The sequence below is a fragment of the Carassius gibelio genome, chromosome B1, assembly GCF_023724105.1.
Source record: "Carassius gibelio isolate Cgi1373 ecotype wild population from Czech Republic chromosome B1, carGib1.2-hapl.c, whole genome shotgun sequence".
Lineage (NCBI taxonomy): Eukaryota > Metazoa > Chordata > Actinopteri > Cypriniformes > Cyprinidae > Carassius > Carassius gibelio.
This window is the reverse complement of record NC_068396.1, coordinates 22,705,900-22,724,941: the sequence shown is the minus strand read 5'-3', so window position 1 is coordinate 22,724,941 and position 19,042 is coordinate 22,705,900. Positions and strand designations below refer to the sequence as shown.

The 19,042-nt window shown below is 35.8% G+C and overlaps 1 protein-coding gene across 1 annotated transcript in view; it reads left to right on the top strand.

The window, feature by feature from the left end:
- Window positions 1-15,658, top strand: part of nr3c2 (nuclear receptor subfamily 3, group C, member 2) — a 76,318-nt gene extending 60,660 nt beyond the window's left edge. The window contains exons 6-9 of the mRNA XM_052546132.1: window positions 1,399-1,543; window positions 4,397-4,527; window positions 10,342-10,499; window positions 12,026-15,658. Coding sequence (XP_052402092.1) covers window positions 1,399-1,543; window positions 4,397-4,527; window positions 10,342-10,499; window positions 12,026-12,181 — 590 coding nt within the window. The 3' untranslated portion in view covers window positions 12,182-15,658. The remainder of the gene's footprint in view (window positions 1-1,398; window positions 1,544-4,396; window positions 4,528-10,341; window positions 10,500-12,025) is intronic.
- The last annotated feature ends 3,384 nt before the right edge of the window (window positions 15,659-19,042 follow it).

The following is a 19,042-nucleotide window of genomic DNA, read 5'->3' as shown; positions in this document are numbered from 1 at the left end:
CTAGAAAGAACTACATTTATTTGAAGCCCACAAGCTTCCAAAGTAGGTCGGCTCATCATATAGAAGAATCAGAGGTTTACTTTGTCTGTAGTAACAGTAACTGAATTGAAACAGTAATCCCATACAATTTTTAGTAGTTAATTATAATTTTGGAAACATCTGTTTTTGTCATTCCAAAATGAAGTTTTCAAGGTAACTTGCAACAAGATGGTCGTTTGTTGTATTGCCAGTATTTGATACCAGGGTATCTCCTTGCTATATCCGGATATAAAAATAGAAGGCTGAAAACACAACAGGGCAAGCTGGCTCACCGAGTTTCAAAGACTTTGCAAATGTCTTGCAGATGTTTAATTATTAGTTATTTTGTTCTTTTATGTCCACATTGTTCTGTGTTTGTCATGTGATTTAAACCATTTTTAAACCATTCAAAGACAGGTGACAAGATTCAGATGAGTGTTTGATGGGGAAAAATAGGATGTATTTCCACACTTTAGGTTTTGTAGTTCTGTTAGTTTTTGCAAGGTACATTCACAATAATTTCACTAGTTTCACCAACATGTGGACCAGTTTCCAAAGGGATAATGTGGGGAAATTAGTATTTATAACAAAAGAGAACACAAGGGAGGCTCAGAGATTGCCTGGAAATGATAAAGCTATTGTACAAAAGAGATTTTCAGTTAACGGTGTGACACATTATAGTCAATACTGAATTTGCGTATTGCAGATAAGCCAAAAATAGCCTCTGCTTCACCGATAAGTTTATAGTGTGTCCTCATGTGGCTTATGTTATAGCTTGTGGGTGACTTTATAGGTCTCAATGTGAGTTTTGGCAAGAACCCAGTCTGCTGTATTGCTAACTCTCTCTGACAACAGGACAATGAATGGAAACCTTCTGTGATTCATGTAAACCTGATTGTGCAGACTGCACTGCAAGACTTTTTCATTTGTGAACAAATGTGTGCCACTCTAGGAATCAACCTCAAACTGTTAGGTTCACAATAGCCTTACACATTACATGAACTAAAGATGTAAATAAGATTACAATTGAACTTGCTTTTTCCAAAAGATTTTACTATCTGCATCCATTTCTTGTTTTAATATTGCATGTCCTTTTTTTATTATTTACAAAACAAACATACAACAATTCCATAATTAATTTCTCACCTTTATCATATATATTTTCAGTGGATTTTTTTGAAGAATCATAATGCAGCACTTCATAGAGACAACAAACATAGAATTTCTATTTTTAGATGGGTGAAAGCCCATGATAGCCAGATTCTGTTTTATTTCTTAGAGCCTAAAGTTCTTTCTTAATATAAGCTGTGCTTCAGGGCAAGTCATGCCTCTTTGCTCTGGGTTATCCTGCCCTTTATTTTGATTTTTTTTCTCTCCCAGGTTTCCGCAGTCTACCTATTGAGGACCAGATCACGCTGATCCAGTATTCCTGGATGTGTCTCTCCTCCTTCTCCCTCAGCTGGAGATCCTTCAAACACACCAACGCCCAAATGCTGTACTTCGCCCCTGACCTCGTCTTCAACGAGTAAGCTAACTCACACAACACTGTCCCTTCAGTTGCTCCGCTTGGAAATACACTTGTTCTAAAAGCACTTCTTGATAAGGTTAATCAAGGCTGAGAGTTAGGTCAATGGGGCACATAATAAGCACAATTGACAAGACGTGTTGAGTGGAAAGAGTGTGATTGTGTGCATTTTAAAGCTATATGTCCATTTATTGAGTGTAGTGGGAGAAGCGTAAAAACAGAGCACAGTGACCCCTGCAGGAGAACTGGAGCACTTCACTGTATTTGCCAAATGACTTGGAAAGATCTTGAGAAAAAGGACAGAATTAACTAGCGTGTTTACATATTAAAATATTTTCATCACCTCATACATGACTTCCACACATCCTGATGGCAAACCACCACATAGGATTCTGGCACACATGTCCGAATGAGATTTGTTTTTTTTTTGATTGCCTAAACAATTAGCATTCCTTCTGCTCAGTCACAAAGACTTGAATTTTACCTCCTGATAAACCCTGAATCTGTTTAAATCATACTGCAACAACAATCCAAGTATTGTCTGCAGGAAATTTAAGGCATACATGCAGGCAGCAGTGTGTTGTCATCCACAATATTTGTAAGATAAACACATTACATTAACCCATTGTATAAAAAATAGCACTTATATACTATTATACTGTCCAAAGATGAGCAGGTCAACATGTTTCCACCGAAAATAGTGTGTGCTTGGAATAGTGTGTACTATATCGACGTTGGCAAAATAAATTTGCTATGAAATGGACAAGATTTTATTTCACATTATACACGAGGTATAATACAATCCAAAACATATGAAATAATGGTTTGTACTGACATAGAAACACATCTCGAAAACATTTATCCATACACATGACATATAGCGATAACCTACTTTCCAATTCAGTCTATGACATATTAATAATTCTACATATTCTGAGTGCAGTTCATTGTTATATTATTACATTTTAATGGTTGGCTTTAAGGACATTTTGCTCGCCAAATGTTCATGTGAAATCTAGGTCTTGAAGCAGAACCAGTTGAGAAACACTGCAGGACTATAGTGCAGCAGTGCCCTTATAAGATATTGATTAAATACACTGTATGTCTGCCTTGAAGAGGAGCCAAACAAAAGTTTCCAGTTTTCCAGTCCGACACTTTTCAGTGTCCTCTAAAAGTATGTCAAAAGGAGTCAGAAATATACGTGTATGGATGGGTGAGCGTTGTGTATGTTCTTCCAACTTTTACACCTTTAATACAATTCATATAGAAACACCTCTCCATGGCAGCTTTCTCAATAAAATCTATTGTTTATGACAATGTAAATGGTATCTATATAAGAATAATTAGAACAGCTACTATAGGGACACCACTATAAGGTAGCTATTCTTACAGGTATCGAGACGAGGAATTGAAACCATGTGAAAACAGGTTGAAGGTTGGGATATTAAATAAAGATCTGTCAGACTGGAAGAATGGGAGAGACAGAATCAGTTCTGGCAGACAAAAGGCAGACAAACCTGAGCACAGAATGACAGCAGGTCAGACAGCTTCGGAAGACAGACAGACATGCATGCATTCAGAAATCACACACACACACACACTCACTCTCTCTCTTTCTCTTTCTCTCTCTCTCTCTCACACACACACACACACACACACACCTAGAGCCAAACAAAGTGGTAGATCTGTAAAGGTATCTAGTAAATTAATAAACAATCAAGAAAGTGTCAAGATGAAACCGAGATGGATATTAAGACTAAGAGTAAGTAAGATTGGCAGTGATGATCTACTGAAGCCACAAAGGCAGAATTTATTACATTTACATGTACACATGTGGAAATTGTATACATTGTATAAAAGGTGTATATTTGATCAGTTTAAGCATTCCCTGGGATTCGAACTCATGACTTTGCTGTTGTTAGCGCCATGCTCTTTTGAAAAGCTTCTTGTTGCATGTTTGTTTGTCTTTGAAAATTAGTTGGTAACAAAAAAATATATAAATGATTGTAATCGCAACAACAAAATATAGAAGTATTTGTATCAAATACAATTTTAATGATATTATTAGTTTAATAATACTTTAAAATGTAATTTAATCCTGTGATGTCAAAGCTGTATTTTGAGCATCATTACTCCAGTCTTCAGTGTCACATGATTCTGCAGAAAACATTCTAATATGAATAACTGAAAACGGTTCTGCTGCTTCATTCATTTATTTATTTATTTTTCTGGATCAATAGAAAGTTCAAATGAATGATACTTGTTTGAAACAGAAATATTTTGTAAGAATTCTAATAATTTTGTTATTTAATGTGTCCTTATGTTATGTGTGTAATTTGGCTTTGCCATCACATGAGGATATTGCATTTTAAAATGTATTCAAACAGAAAACTTTTATTTTAAATTGTAATAATATTACAGTTTTACTGTATTTTTGACCAAATAAATGCAGCCTTAGTGAGCATGAGATTCCTTTCAAAGCAAGTAAAAAAAAAAAAAAAAATGTTTTTCTTTTTTTCATTGTGTTTCTTTTTGTGTTCATTGATAGTTAATTCACTTGTAATGTAATGTTACAGTTCCTAATAAAGTTATTGGACATTTGGCAAGTTTTATTTATTTTTCATTTATATGCCCAAGTCTATTTTCACTTGACTTTGGCAGTAGCTGAGGGTTAATTCTGGATTGTAGAGGTTCTCCAAACGCCTCTGCCAATGTGGTAATCTAATAAACCCCAAATGGTGCCTCAAGTACCTTTTAATTGTTTCAATATTCATTTAACTGTATTTCCACAGCAATTTTTGATTCAACAAAAATGAAGTTGTTTACTCCAGATCCTCTCAATTTGTCCACCAGGGAACGCATGCAGCAGTCCACCATGTACGATCTGTGTGTGGGCATGCGGCAGGTGAGCCAGGAGTTTGTCCGTCTGCAGCTAACTTACGAGGAGTTCCTCGCCATGAAGGTCCTGTTGCTGCTCAGCACGGGTGAGATTGTTTGCACAGAAAACACCGTCTGCATGTGTTCCAAACAGACAAAGAATCAGCCAACAATATGGAAAATAAGTAAATGCACGAATGAATGTCTTCATTCACTCTATTTGCCTTTAGCACCCGAGCTGAGAATGTGGGTGTGTGAGGTCGGAGAAATTTCCATGACCTTTGATTGTATTTAAATATTGACACCTGTGGTTTGACCTATAGTGTCTTAGTGAGAAGGGATTTTAACTTCTTTTGAAAGGTTACATTCTCATAATAGAAACTTGAGAGTTATGTCCATAAACTGGTAAATCAGGTTTCTGTGCCTAGAGCCTTTTACAGCTGAAGTCAATGAGTTTTAAGTCAGCTGTGGGTCCTGATCTCTTTCTCTTTGTCATACCCTCTTTTTTCTGTTTGTGCTGCACTTTGCAGTTTGCACTAATTACGGCAAAAAGACTGAAGAAAAAAGAATAAAAGATCTTCAGAGATATTGTTTATTTAGTTTAAATAAACTATATAGTTTATTTATTTTCTGGTCTGAACCTTGTAATTCACTAAGAGAATAAAAAAAAATTGATTTAATTGAAGGGTTTAAATCCAATTTCTTCTCAAATTTGTGCACTTGGTCTACTGCTAAAACACGAGAAGCGCATCTGAATCTGAAGGCTACATTTGGCAGGACTGAATGATGTCCATCATTTTATCTTAATGTCTTCTTTATGAAAACACATGTTGTTGAAATTCATTTAAAATAAGCTAAGTATTTGCTTTTTAGAAGACGATGTTTTGTTTGCAAAAATGGATCACTTTAATTACAAGACACCAGATTTCTTTCCTTACACAATTAAACCATATTTTAGCATTATAATTAATACAAGTGTCCCATACATATATGTATACTATAATTGACAACAATGCACATTATAAGTATAATTATTGGTATTTATTTACTCAGAAAAAGAAAGGAGTGTAATAGACTAAGGTTATAATCTAATCTAATCTAATATATTTCTTTCAGATGCTACTGAAGTTCAGTTTAGCTCCCATACACGGGAGCAGTACATGCACTCAGTTCAGACAGACAGGCACAGCCAACGCACCCCTGGGTTTACAGCATATGAGACTGAAGTTTGAGTTCTGAATTCTCATACAGGATAGGTTTTGGGATCCACAACCACTTGCTGATCCTCTGGAGCCTTTCCAGAGAGCCCTGCTGTACTTAATAAAATCCAGTCAGGAGATGGGCACAGCTCCAAGAACTGGTGTTTTTCTCTCTAAAAAGAGAGCTTCATGCAAGGAGAACGATCAGGGGAAGTGTAGGCCGAGGACTCAGGGATGGTACATTTTTTAAAAGCTGAAGGTTTAGATGGAGCGATTCTTTAAAAAAGAAGAAGAAGAAGAAGAAGGAAAAAAAAGTTTTTCTGATACAAAATCAACATGTAAACAAATCAAATGGCCGTCTTTCGCTGACTACATCCGTGATGTGGGCTTATGTGTGTCATTGCTGATATGAGATAAGCTGGGAAGAGCTGTTTTGTTAAATAAATAAACCGGTTTCTGTTTTTCACGGGTAAACCGACCCATTACACAGATAATAGTGGACTATAGCGCTTTGTTATGATCTACTTTATATGCAAATATTGTGTTCCTATGTTTCAATGCTGTTGTGTTGGTATGTTGTCTTATGGTACAGTTACTGTTTGATGTTTGTTTAATGCAGCTTGTTCAGAATCTAATTTTTGATTCGTTTTGATGTGTTATCAGCCTTTTCTGCTTTGCTGAAGCTATTGTGTCATGCCCTCTACTGTGGGGCTCCAGGGCCAGAGAGAGAGAGAGAGAGAGAGAGAGAGGGAGGGAGGGAGAGAGGGAGAGAGAGAGGGAGAGAGAGAGAGAGAGGCTGTTTTTCCTCTTTGACCTTGGCTAAGGTTTCAGAAGTCCTGCAGGCTCTCACGTGACCTTATTTGCGATGGTAGTGTTGACCTGCTAAAGAGTGAGTCACTTAACCAAATCCCCTCTCGTTTTTTGACTTAAAAAAATAAAAATAAACTTTGGTAGACTCAGACAGTCTGAAAAGAAATGTTCCCAGAGAAACTGCTATGATGCAAAATATATATGTCTGTACATATACCAGTATGTCAATATTAGTTTTAAATAATTTATGGTGGAGAGATATCTTTCGTTCACAGATTCTTTTCATTTATAAGTATTTTGACACCTACTTTTTTTTATGTAATGTCTTTGGATTATATAATAACAAAATATAAAATTAAGTGGGATTCATTTTAAAGTACGGAAGTTCTAAGCGGCCATGCATTATAAATTTTTTCCTTTTTGTTTTCTCGTTATAACGAATTAATTTTCTCATTATCTCGACATAACGAAAGCCGTTTTCTCGTTATAACGACTGATTTTTCTCGTTATCTCAACATAACGAAGTTCGTTTTCTCGTTATAACGACATGACAGTTTTACTGTTGCTATAGTAACGAACAACTTTGACAGGCATCTGATGGACCATGCAGGCGCTCTTACTGTAGCCTATATTTCAGCAAATTTTTCTTCGCCAAGGTAATAATAGCGTCTACAATACTGTACATAAATAAAGGCTGATCAATCACTGTTGATTTTTCCAGAGACAGTACAACGAACGTTTTGTTTTTTGTAATTAACATGTTTAAATGGCAACACTATTAGAGCTGCTTGGATTAAACTCACTTTTACTCACTTAAACTCAATTTTTCCTTTATTTGAAATAAAATTATATATAATTTGTAATTTGTAGTAGTCATTATATGATATGGCAGATATCAGGTGTGTTACAAGCTTCTGTTTGAAAAGAGCGTTCATGTGTATGTGTGTGTGTGGGTGTAGAAAAAAAACCATTACAACATTACAGAACAAAACTGAATTAAATTAGTCTATGGATTTTACATATACATCACATTTCTCATCAATATGGTTAACAATAAAGATTAGTAATAAGGAAAAGAAGCACATCAGCCTACATCGTTAAATCCTGTCCTACTGTAGATAAACAGAATACAGTGATGTCAACCTTGGTTTTGATAAGCAGTTATTTTATGACACAGAACGTGTTGGTGAAACTCATGCATCAAGCAGGAACTTAATACACAAAATATTCATATTGATTCAAGCATTTAACATTTATGAATTAATTAAATGTCAGTAATGAACAAGACTGCACAAATTATAGCGATCATGAGGAAGGTCCGCGTACAGTAAAGTGGATGGTATACAACACCCCATCAGTTATATTCAGGTATATAGTGCCACCTGCTGGCACAGTTTTGTAACTTTTAAGAGAAAACTAAGTCGAGAAAACGAACTGGCAGATTGACAGAGAAAACGAACTTCGTTATGTCGAGAAAACGAGAAAATTAAGTCATTATAACGAGAAAACGAACTTCGTTATGTCGAGATAACGAGAAAATTAAGTCGTTATAACGAGAAAACGAACTTCGTTATGTCGAGATAACGAGAAAATTAAGTCGTTATAACAAGAAAACAAACTTCGTTATGTCGAGATAACGAGTAAATTAAGTTGTTATAACGAGAAAACAAACTTTGTTATGTCAAGATAACGAGAAAATTAAGCCGTTATAACGAGAAAACGAACTTCGTTATGTCGAGATAACGAGAAAATTAAGTCGTTATGACAAGAAAACGAACTTTGTTATGTCGAGATAATGAAAAACGACCTTCGTTATGTCAAGATAACGAGAAAATTAAGTCGTTATAACGAGAAAACAAGAAGAAAAAAAATTATAATGCATGGCCGCTTAGAACTTCCGTATTAATGTGATAGGACAGGCAAAACTTTTTTAGCTTTTAAATGACAAAATAACAATTTTAAGTGGGCAATATTAAAGTAATATTCTAGGTTTAGTAGAAGTTAAGCTCAGCCAACAGCCCTTTGGCATGTAAATGCTGATTGCAATAATCATTTATTTTGAATTTGAAAAAACTCTGGCCAAACCATAAACATTAAAACAGTCAATAGTCCTGTAGTAGTAGTTTCAATACTGTAGCATTAAGATTTAGTTAACATAATTTAAGCATGGAAAAAAAAGTGTTGTCAAGCGATTACTCACGATTCATGTCATCCAAAAACTGTTTACTGTATATAAATATATACATGTAAGTGTGTTCATCTATATACATAATAAATACATACAGTACACACACATTATATTATGTAAACAAAAACTTTTATTTTGGATGCGATTAATCGGGATTAATCGTTTGACTGCACTAGAATAATTTCTTTTAACTAATCTTTCTATGTAAAGATATATCCAATTTTACAGCTTTGTTGTCATCAAAGTGGAAGTCCCAAAACAACTCTAAAAATAACAAAAACAACTTAACAGCTCAAATAATATGCAGAAAAATAAAAAATGCTCCCTTTAATTATATTTTAAGTGTATGACTACGACCCTGATTTTTGCTCTGAGGGAAACAATTTGAGAACAACTTAAAAACTCAAATAATACAAAATAATAAAAATGAATAAAACATATTTTAACAGGCTAATTTATGTAAAACCTTTTATAAAATTAGAGGCTTCACATTTTTTATTTTAAATAATATATTTACCGTTTATTGACATTTTTAATTACCTCAGCATAACCTTTTCTTTCTTTCTTTTTCTTTCTTTCTTTCTTTCTTTCTTTCTTTCCTTTCTTTCTTTCTTTCTTTCTTTCTTTCTTTCCTTCAAAGATTTTTAAATCAACATAATGCCACAGTTGCTGTTGATTGATCTTAATTTGACTAAAAAGCTCTTTAACCTACTCTTCCTGTCAGATATGTTAACACAATGACAGATTCTACAGGCAAAAGAATCAATTTCTTATGACAAGACACGATTAGCGTGGCATAATCGCCCCACTTTTTATTCACTGGGCTCTAAATGGCAGCCTGTGGCTAATGAGGCTGGATGTGGGTCAGTGGGAGAGGAGAAAACAGGGGGAAGTGACCGTGGGTTTAACACACACCTACCAATGAACAGAGGTGAAGAACTGCTTTTCATTCAACACGCAGAGTAAAGAGCTTTAAACATCCTGAAGGCCTTGTTGTTGTAATTTGGTAATGTTAACTAAATAAGTAGCTAGTTTCGTGCTAAGAATAGGGGTTTGTTGAAACCTGTTTGTGTCTGAAGGCTACACTTAGCACTTTTAAATGATGTTGGTTCTTGAATTTTAATATATATATATATAAGTTTTCATAACCATCACTACAGTCTTAATGTGTGCCACTGTGCAAATGCTGCTTTGTTTTGCAAAAAAACTAACCTCAAAATCACAGTTGAGACAAAAAGAAATGAAACAAATTCAATTAGCCAGTCAGTGGAATGCAACAAAATGACTAATTTGATCTGAATAGATGTTGTTTGTATGCTGTTGAGCAGTGGACAGAGCAAGCGTGAGAATGAGCTGTTTCTTATTCAGCTGTCCAGAAGCTGAATGTCATTTCACAAGCTTGGCTGTAGGCCATGAGTGCACTTGTCCTACAGGATAGGAGAGAATTACTCCCTTCAGCCTGAATGGGCTTTTATCTCCCATCTGCCAAAAGTAAAAGTAGTTTTCAGGACTTTGAGTTAATCCTGAATAACTTCACACAAAAGAACATAAATCACCTGAGAAGGTAGACTGCAAGGCAGACAGATTAGATGGAAGGATGAATAAACAGACAGACAGACATGGATGGATAGATAGATGCAAATGAAAGAAAATAGTGTTGTTTTACTCACTATAGAGCGAGTAGCTTTCGTATTGCAACAAAGTGACATTGTTTTTGTTGACAGTGCCCAAAGATGGTCTGAAGAATCAAGGGGCCTTTGAGGAGATGCGGGTGAATTACATCAAGGAGCTCCGTCGCTCAGTTGGGAAAGCCACTAACAATTCCGGCCAGACGTGGCAGCGCTTTTTCCAGCTCACCAAGCTTTTGGACGCAATGCATGAAGTAAGTCGAAACATTCCCCTGTTATTGACCTCGGTTGATAGATCAAAGACAGATACAGTTCTGCTCTAATTATCCAGAGTGTTCTCATTCAGTTCATGAGTCTCTTGGGTCACACTTTATTTAAAATGTCCAATTCTTGCCATTAACAAACCATTAGCTATGACTTTTACCTCAATAAACTCCTCTTTGCTGCTTATTAATAGTTACTAAGTAATTGTTAAGTTTAGATACTGGATAGGATTAGAGATGTAGAATATGGTCATGCAGTATACAGTATGTGCTTTATAAGTTCTAATAAACAGCCAATATGATAATAATAGGCATGCTAATAAGCCATAATAGTAGTACGAATATTAAAGTGTTACCGAAATATCTAATTTTGATAATATCTGTCAATTATTGTAAGCTAAATTTTAAGTAATGTTCAAGAAAATTGGTTTTAATCTTCCTGATTTAAAACAGTGATTTCAGTGATTATTTTGAAGCAGATGACCTCTAAATTTTTTGAATTCTAAGGGGAAATGCCTTTTTTATTGTCATTGCACTAAAGCCATAAGACATTATTCAATTATTTTGTAGAAAAAAAAATATTTTTAAACCTACTACTAACGTAAGATATTTAGTTTTTTCTTGCTATTTAGTAGAATAAAACAGATTGTGATTTATCTCATGACAAATTATTACAGATAAAATGTATGTGTTAAGCATATTTAATATCTTAAGTTAACACTCTTGTGGTGGTCCTTGGATGTCTCTGTGATAAAAATAACAGGAACAAGAGAAATAGGAGTTTATAGATTTTGTTTCATATAGCAGAAATCTTCTGCTTTATTTCTATAATATCTGTAATAAGTGCAAGCACTTTCCTGACTAAAAAGTGAACACTTATATACTTACATGTATTCTGGGTAGATCAAGCTGCTCAAATATTTCTCTAGAAACAAATCAGAATCAGCAGGTATTTATTTAAGAAATATTTCATATTCATTCATTATAAGTAGCTCTCATGCGGTTAGAAGCTGAAAACCATTAATATTTCAAATCGGCGGATGTTAAAATAATTTCAGTTGTGGATTATTAAAGAGTTATAATATCAAGTGTGCGTTCAAATTAAAAACTGCCTCTGAGAGATTAGAACCACGGTTTATTTCTGAGAGCTGTTCATTGCTAATCACTTTTTTTTGCATTGCTGCCAGCTCAACATTTTGTAAAAGCACACAAAAGTACTGGAAAAGACGCTTTTTAATTGCACTTGGGGGTGAAGAACACTTGACAGCAGTGTTGATTTATTCATTTGTAAGCTGAAGAGAAACAAGTTCAAGCTCTGCCTAAAAGCCTTTTCGCTTTGGTCAGTGAGACAGAGCATCCATAAATGAGATCGCTCGGCCACTCTGCAGATTTTCTTTGCTAATTCATCAATACATGTTTACCCACACTCATGTTTCACCAGAATGTCTCTTTAATGATAAGCACTGTCAGTTTGAATTCAATCTTGACACAAGTCTCTTCTTCCTCTCTCTTTACAGCTCGTAGGGAGCCTGTTGGACTTTTGTTTCTACACTTTCCGTGAATCCCAGGCTCTGAAGGTCGAGTTCCCCGAGATGCTGGTGGAAATAATCAGCGACCAGATACCAAAGGTGGAGTCGGGCCTAACACACACCCTCTTCTTTCACAAGAAATGACTGAAAGCTCACAAAAGGAGGGAAAAGTGAAGGATCACATGGGAGAAAAAGCAGAGGACACTCAGCCCTCAGAGAGCGAACAAGAGCAAGCCCGCTATGCACAAAGCAAGACGTAACGAGAGACTTGGTTTAAAGCCATATAAGGCTTGCGTAGTGTGGGAAGGCAAAGAGCGATCTCTGTACCCAGCCAACAGAGAAGAACTCATATTTCATGTGACAGTGCGTTCCTTACCCCCAAAGACAATGCTGACAGTGTTCTATAAGGATATGAAGCCATATTCTTTGGTAAAGCTATAGACGTACATGTGGATACGTCACACACAGAAATATGGGCCCACATACTAGACATATCCTTGACTCCCAGACCTGTCAATCTGCCAGTAAATACCATTGCGTTTGTATGTAACTCTCCTACAATCTGCCGCTCAGATGAAAAAATGACAGGTAAGATTCAGTAATAAAACTGCTGGTTAAGATGGAATTATTAATTAAATTGGGGTGCTTGCAAAGAGGTTATAAAATACTCCACCAAGGGCTACTATATAGCTACATTCTGAATAATTGGTGCACGGAAGTAGAAAAATGTAATCTAAATTTATCTGCAAAAATTATGACTTGAAGTGTTTACAAAGGCCACGCTGATTCAGTGCTGCGGTGGCCTGATGATTGATAAGCTGAGAAATGGCAGCTCCGAAAGAAATAACTCTTGGATCGGTCAGAGAAAAAAGCATGCAACTTTGCAATACAGCAAATATTATGGCTCGTCTTCTTGAAAAAAATTGAGCTCACGCAAACACACAAGCCACGTTTTGTGCGCGCGCTTTGACTGTAGCGAATTTAGTAAACCGTACCTAAGCTGTTACTAAACCAGCTCCCTTTTGACGTTAAGAAAAAAAAAAAAAAACAGTACTACTTTACCGTTCCACACAAGAAAAGCATTTTATATGATTGCGAAGTTTTTGCGTTTCCAAGAAACAATCCAGCTAGAAGCCATTTTCTAACAAGGTGCTTCTGTTTTCTAAACGTAAATAGTAGATGATTTTCAGTAGCAACACATGTACAGTTAGTTACCGTATAGGGAAAATCAGCTTTTCTGACGCATACAGCTTTCATATTCGTAAACAACAATAACAGCTGTAGTCCACATAGTAGTCTATTGTAAGAAACAGACAGGGTTACGCGGACTAATAACAACAGTAACCTGCTCATAAACACACAATATATGTGTATCGTATGATTATAATTGTTGCTTGTAGGAATATTTTTCAAACGTTGTACATAGGAAGTTTTTGATTTCAACTACCTTGCTATTTGGGGAAATACCAGTCGACTTGAGAGTACTTGAGTGAATTGTATCTTAAATAGGAATTTGGACCACTGTTTCGTGTTTCATAACCCCACTGTGCTACCGATGGATCAAAAGAGGTACCGCTAGTTCTCGAATGCTGTGAGTCTGAGGACAATGAAGGTTTGTGTGTGTGTATTTGCTTTTCTGTTTTTCTCTCAAATTTCTAAAAGGCACAGGATAGCTGACTTATTTTTTAGAGGGCATTGTTGGTTTTTCTCTGATAGGATTAGAATGATCCTATTGGCTGATTTTGATTTGCACAGACACCATAATGTGATAATTGGGATATTAGATGTTCTGCTATTGCGTTGGTTATGCAATGTGGTTTGGGGGGGGGGGGGGGGGGGACAGGTTGGGACATTTGTGAACTGGAAAGGTCCAAGAACTTTTGATGTTTGCCTTTTTGTTGTAGCTGGTTGGTGGTAAAAGAGAAAAAACCTAATTGGAATAGAACAATCAAATCAATCTGTGGTACCCAGGCAAAATACATTTCACCAACTTGTCAATACACTGTATGTTGAAAGTTTTTGATCTACCTAAAACTAGGTCTCTTTTTTCCAACCTTTCCCTTTTTTAAATACACAGATCTATAAATGAGAATAAATGTTAAAAAGGTTCATAGGATGTATGTGAAGTATTTTTGAGAGATTCTATTTTGCTGGACACGATATATTAGTAATTTGTCTAAAAAGAGTATATGAGATCTTTTGTAAAGTGAAATGTTTATGCATGCTTTTTTGAAAAGATGTTTACAGTGTATTTAAGAAGGGAAACTTGTGCCTTTTTTCTCACAAAAGTTACCATTTTACAGAATCTATTGTAAATAAATCAGTGAATTATTATGTTGCGTTGTATGGAACATTTCTATATTAAACATTTGTCAGACGCTGGGATGAAGTTCACACATTTCCCTCTTAACAGTTACTGACTGCCCATCAATCAGAATCCAGAGCAAGAGCCAGAGAGCATGATGGATATACATTTCATTTATATTTACTTTTCACAGCAAGAGAGACTTGTTACTCCATGGATGTCACTAACTTAAAACTTGTCATTTTGCTCTGTAGTAATGTGAACTAATTGTCTGTTTTTTGTGTTTTTCTGCTTTGCTTCGCCTACAAATCTAATAAAAACACAACGCAGTGCTCTCATCAGAGGTTAGCTATATTAAGCTGAAAAGAAAAATACTCATGGTTGCCAAATATTTTAGATATTTTTTGTTAAATATATAAATAAGTCAAACCAAGCAAAAACACTGTTTTTTTTTCTTCTTCTTCAGTGCTTCACAAGTTATTGTCTTGTGAACCAACAATGTTCCTTATTTGTATTTACACAGAATATGAAAAAAATATATGGATTTTTTTTTTTTTTTTTTTTTAACAAATTCAAACTTTATGTAAAAAGACCTAAAGACTAAACTAGGACAGGGAGCAAAGTTAAATCTGTCTGATATGAATTCAGATGTCCATCAGCAGCTTAAGAGAATTTTTCATGCTTGTTGCAGCATGTTTGCAATTTGCGTTCCTCCATCACCAAATGATGAAGCTTGAAACATTGAAAGTTGGTGTGAATCCACACTTTTGAGTTGCTTGTTACTTCAGCTTTGACAGTCTGCATATGACTTTTTTTTAGATGTGTTTTTGGGGAGTCTAATAACATGTAAAACTATGCATTTGTACAAATCACATTACCACCAAGCAGCACCTTTGTGCAAAATAAGGGCAAAGCATGATCAAGGTAACCAGAGTATGTTGAACCAGAATAAAATAGAGCTTACTAGTGAAAACCCACAGATCTCACGTTGTGTTTGCACATTAACACCCATGTGTTAATGGATATTGATTTTTCTTTTTGGGGGATACATCTGAATCTGTGTGCTATACATTGTTTAAAGTGACAAAGCCATATCTCTTTTGTGATAAAAGAGCATTTCCTTTGAACCCTCTCCACCTTTTTTAATCAGTGCTTTGTACAATACTTGTTAGCAAATCTCCTCAGTACAGAAATATTCCACATGAGCAAAAGACAGATGCAAATAGTTCCTCTAAAGTGTACATCTTGATGCAGATCTTGCCATAACTGTGTTTTCAGAAACATCAAGGGATTCCAATAAACCTGTTAACAATTAATTACTGTGCACTCTTTCTTTCGCCATTAAAGACAATTCATACAAATTTAAAGATCATGAATTGGTGTTACTTTTGCTGTAAATCGCAATTTATACAACAGACATTTATTTATTTATTTTGTCTGGAGAACATCTACTAATATTTCACTAAGAGTACTAGTATTTCCAGTACATTAGCAAGTGTATTTAAATGTAGTGATGAAATCCACTTTTTTTCTGTTTTCTTTTCCATTTAACAGTTGAGTTTGGTGATTTGTTCTGGGTTAACTTAAGGACAGTTAAGGACAAACTGCACAACATGCTCATACTGTAGATGTTTTAGAGATTTAGGGGTCAACTGTAGTGGATAACAGTAGGAAGACAGCGAATTGGATCATAGGATGCTGCAGACATCTGAGTGGGCGCTGAGTGAATGGAAAGAAACAGCAGCAGTAGGAAGAAAAGGAATGGATAAGAAAAAAAAAAAAAACTGGATACAGTATGTGGCAAAGCGCAATGGAAAACAGAAAGAGAGAGAAGAATGCACACTAAAAGAAAAGAGGAGAGTAGGTTTGAGTGACAAAGTCATAATTTAAACTTCTGGCAGATTTTAGTTTTGACAAATGATATTTCTTCAAGGGAAATGAGCTTGAATGAGGAAGTAAGTGATTATGGTAATACGTGAAGAAAACAGCAAGTCTCGTCTGCATTCACTGGTCTAGCAGTGACGGAAAAATCCTCGGAAAACAGCACCAGAGAGCGAGATCTTCTGACAAAGGACTTAAACATTAACAATGTAACACCTCCACGTCCCCAGAGAGAAAATTTGCCATTAACCTCGTTAGAAGCCCGATCTGAAAAAATTTGCTTGTTTGCCAGACTGTGAGAGTAGACAGTATTACTTTTGCTCTTTTGCGCAAATCCGCAAGCCGACTCCAAATCTCTCCCAGATTGCCAATAGCGCAAGCTGTGTAGTCCTGCCAGATAAACAGAATCTATTGGATCAGGCAGATTTCAGGGCTGTGGCTTCACACATGGCGGCTTCTGTGCCCCAGATTCTCTGCTTGCTATCACTCAATGCTTTTCTGTTTTGTTTTTCACTGTCCCACCTTCTCGGTCTCATTTATCCAAGATATAACACAGAACAGTATGTTAGTACATAGCTGCATGCAGCGCAAAATACTCAGCATGAAGTATTCTTACAGCAAAAAGTAACAGATGTTACATTATTTCCTCAGTTGATTGATTACATTTGGCATGCAATTTTATGCATTTAGTTTACTTGTACATTTTTTTTAAATGTTGGTTAAATGTGCAAATGAGGCATTAATGAATTAGACAGAACTATATATTGCCTGAAACAACACCTTAAAATGTTTTGGCCTGTGGTGCCTTGCCTTTGAGCATAAAGAAAGTGTAGTATCTTTACTGTACAAGGAGGACGGGTATGCGGACCGCAAACTGAGGGCGACGAAGGAAACAAAATGAAAACATTCAGAGTTTGGTGGAAAACCGAAGTACACAGTAGCTTCAGATGAACTGATCAGATGCAGTTCTACATTGCTCCATCTCACTCTTTCAGGCATAAGACAAGAGCCAATTGGAACTTTGTGGTTAAACTGTATCCAGCGAAACTGAAGTGAAAGGGAGACACAGAGGGAGAGAAAGTGAGATGAAGCGGACAGAGATGGCGGGAGGGTGAGTTTGCCCATCTCATTAGCTCGGGCTCATTTGATTATGTAAGCACCGGGCTCTTCGACACGTTGCCTATTTTTAGCCCTCTCCCATGTCTCGTCCTATCATCTGCTCTATTAGTTACTGGATGTCTGTGACTCTGCCATGTCATGATAATTATGTAATACGTGGCACTCAAACACACACATCTCACAGCAGTCTGGAAGACATCTGCACGCTAATGATGTGTACAGTGCACTGATGTGTGATAGCACAAACACACACACACACACACACGCCGCACGGTCCGGAGGTGCTTTGAAAGCTAATCAGACAGAGGCTGTGACTTCAGTTGTCCAGAAATCAAAATTCAAGATGTTACATGGTTTATTATTTATGCATTCCTGGTCTTACTGTAAGTGATTTGGTGCACATTATGTGAAAGACAAATTCAACTGGAAATCTTTTATGAAAATATAAGTGATGATTAACCCCAAAACTTAGGCTAAGTAATATCATGTATTTCTCCATAGCTACATTTACATGCAACCAAATAAGCAGTTTTATAATCAGACTGATGGCTTAATCGGACTGAAGAAGCTTCATGTAAACACCTTAATCGGTCCAAATTTGAGCTCAGTTTGAATGAAACTAGTTTGGCTTATTCTGACTAATTTCATAAATCACATTCAAAAATGATCTGTGCACATATGCAGTACTGTGCTATGTACATATGTGTACATGAATACTGTATTTGCTAAAAAGCTCTGAAAAAAAAAAAAAAAGGATTTGTTGACATTTTTGCACATTTATTAAAAAAGAAAAACTGAAATATCACATGGTCCTAAGTATTCAGACCCTTTGCTCTGTATTTAGTAGAAGCACCCTTTTGATCTAATTCAGCCATGAGTCTTTTTAGGGAAAGATGCAACAAGTTTTTCACACCTAGATTTGGGGATCCTCTGCCATTCCTCCTTGCAGATCCTCTCCAGTTCTGTCAGGTTGGATGGTAAACATTAGTGGACAGCCATTTTCAGGTATCTCCAGAGATGATCAATTGGGTTTTAGTCAGGGCTCTGGCTGGGCCATTCAACAACAGTCACAGAGTTGTTGTGAAGCCACTCCGTAATATTAGCTATGTGCTTATTGTCTTATTGGAAGACACACCTTCCGCCCAGTCTGAGGTCCTGAGCACTCTGGAGAAGTTTTTTTGTCCAGGATATCCCTGTACTTGGCCACATTCATCTTTAGTAAAATCAAACACAGCTGGACTCAAATGAAGGTGTAGAACCATCTCAAGGATGATCAGAAGAAATGGACAGCACCTGAGTTAAATATCTGAGTGTCACACCGTGTGATATTTCAGTTTTTCTTTTTTAATAAACATGCAAAAATGTCAACAATTACATGTTTTTCTGTCAATATGGGGTGCTGTCTGTACATTAATAAGGAAAAAAAAGGAGAACTTAAACGATTTTAGCAAATGGCTGCAATACAACAAGGAACAAAAAATTTAAGGGGGTCTTAATACTTTCCGTACCCACTCTGTGTGTGTGTGCGTGTGTGTGTGTGTGTGTATATATATATATATATATATATATATATATATATATATATATATAATTAAAACAGCATAACATAACATCACTTAAAATAAATTAAATAAGTAAATACATAAAATTAAAAACTGGTAAAGTCACTGCAGTTAGAAGCTCTGGTCTCATGAAAACCT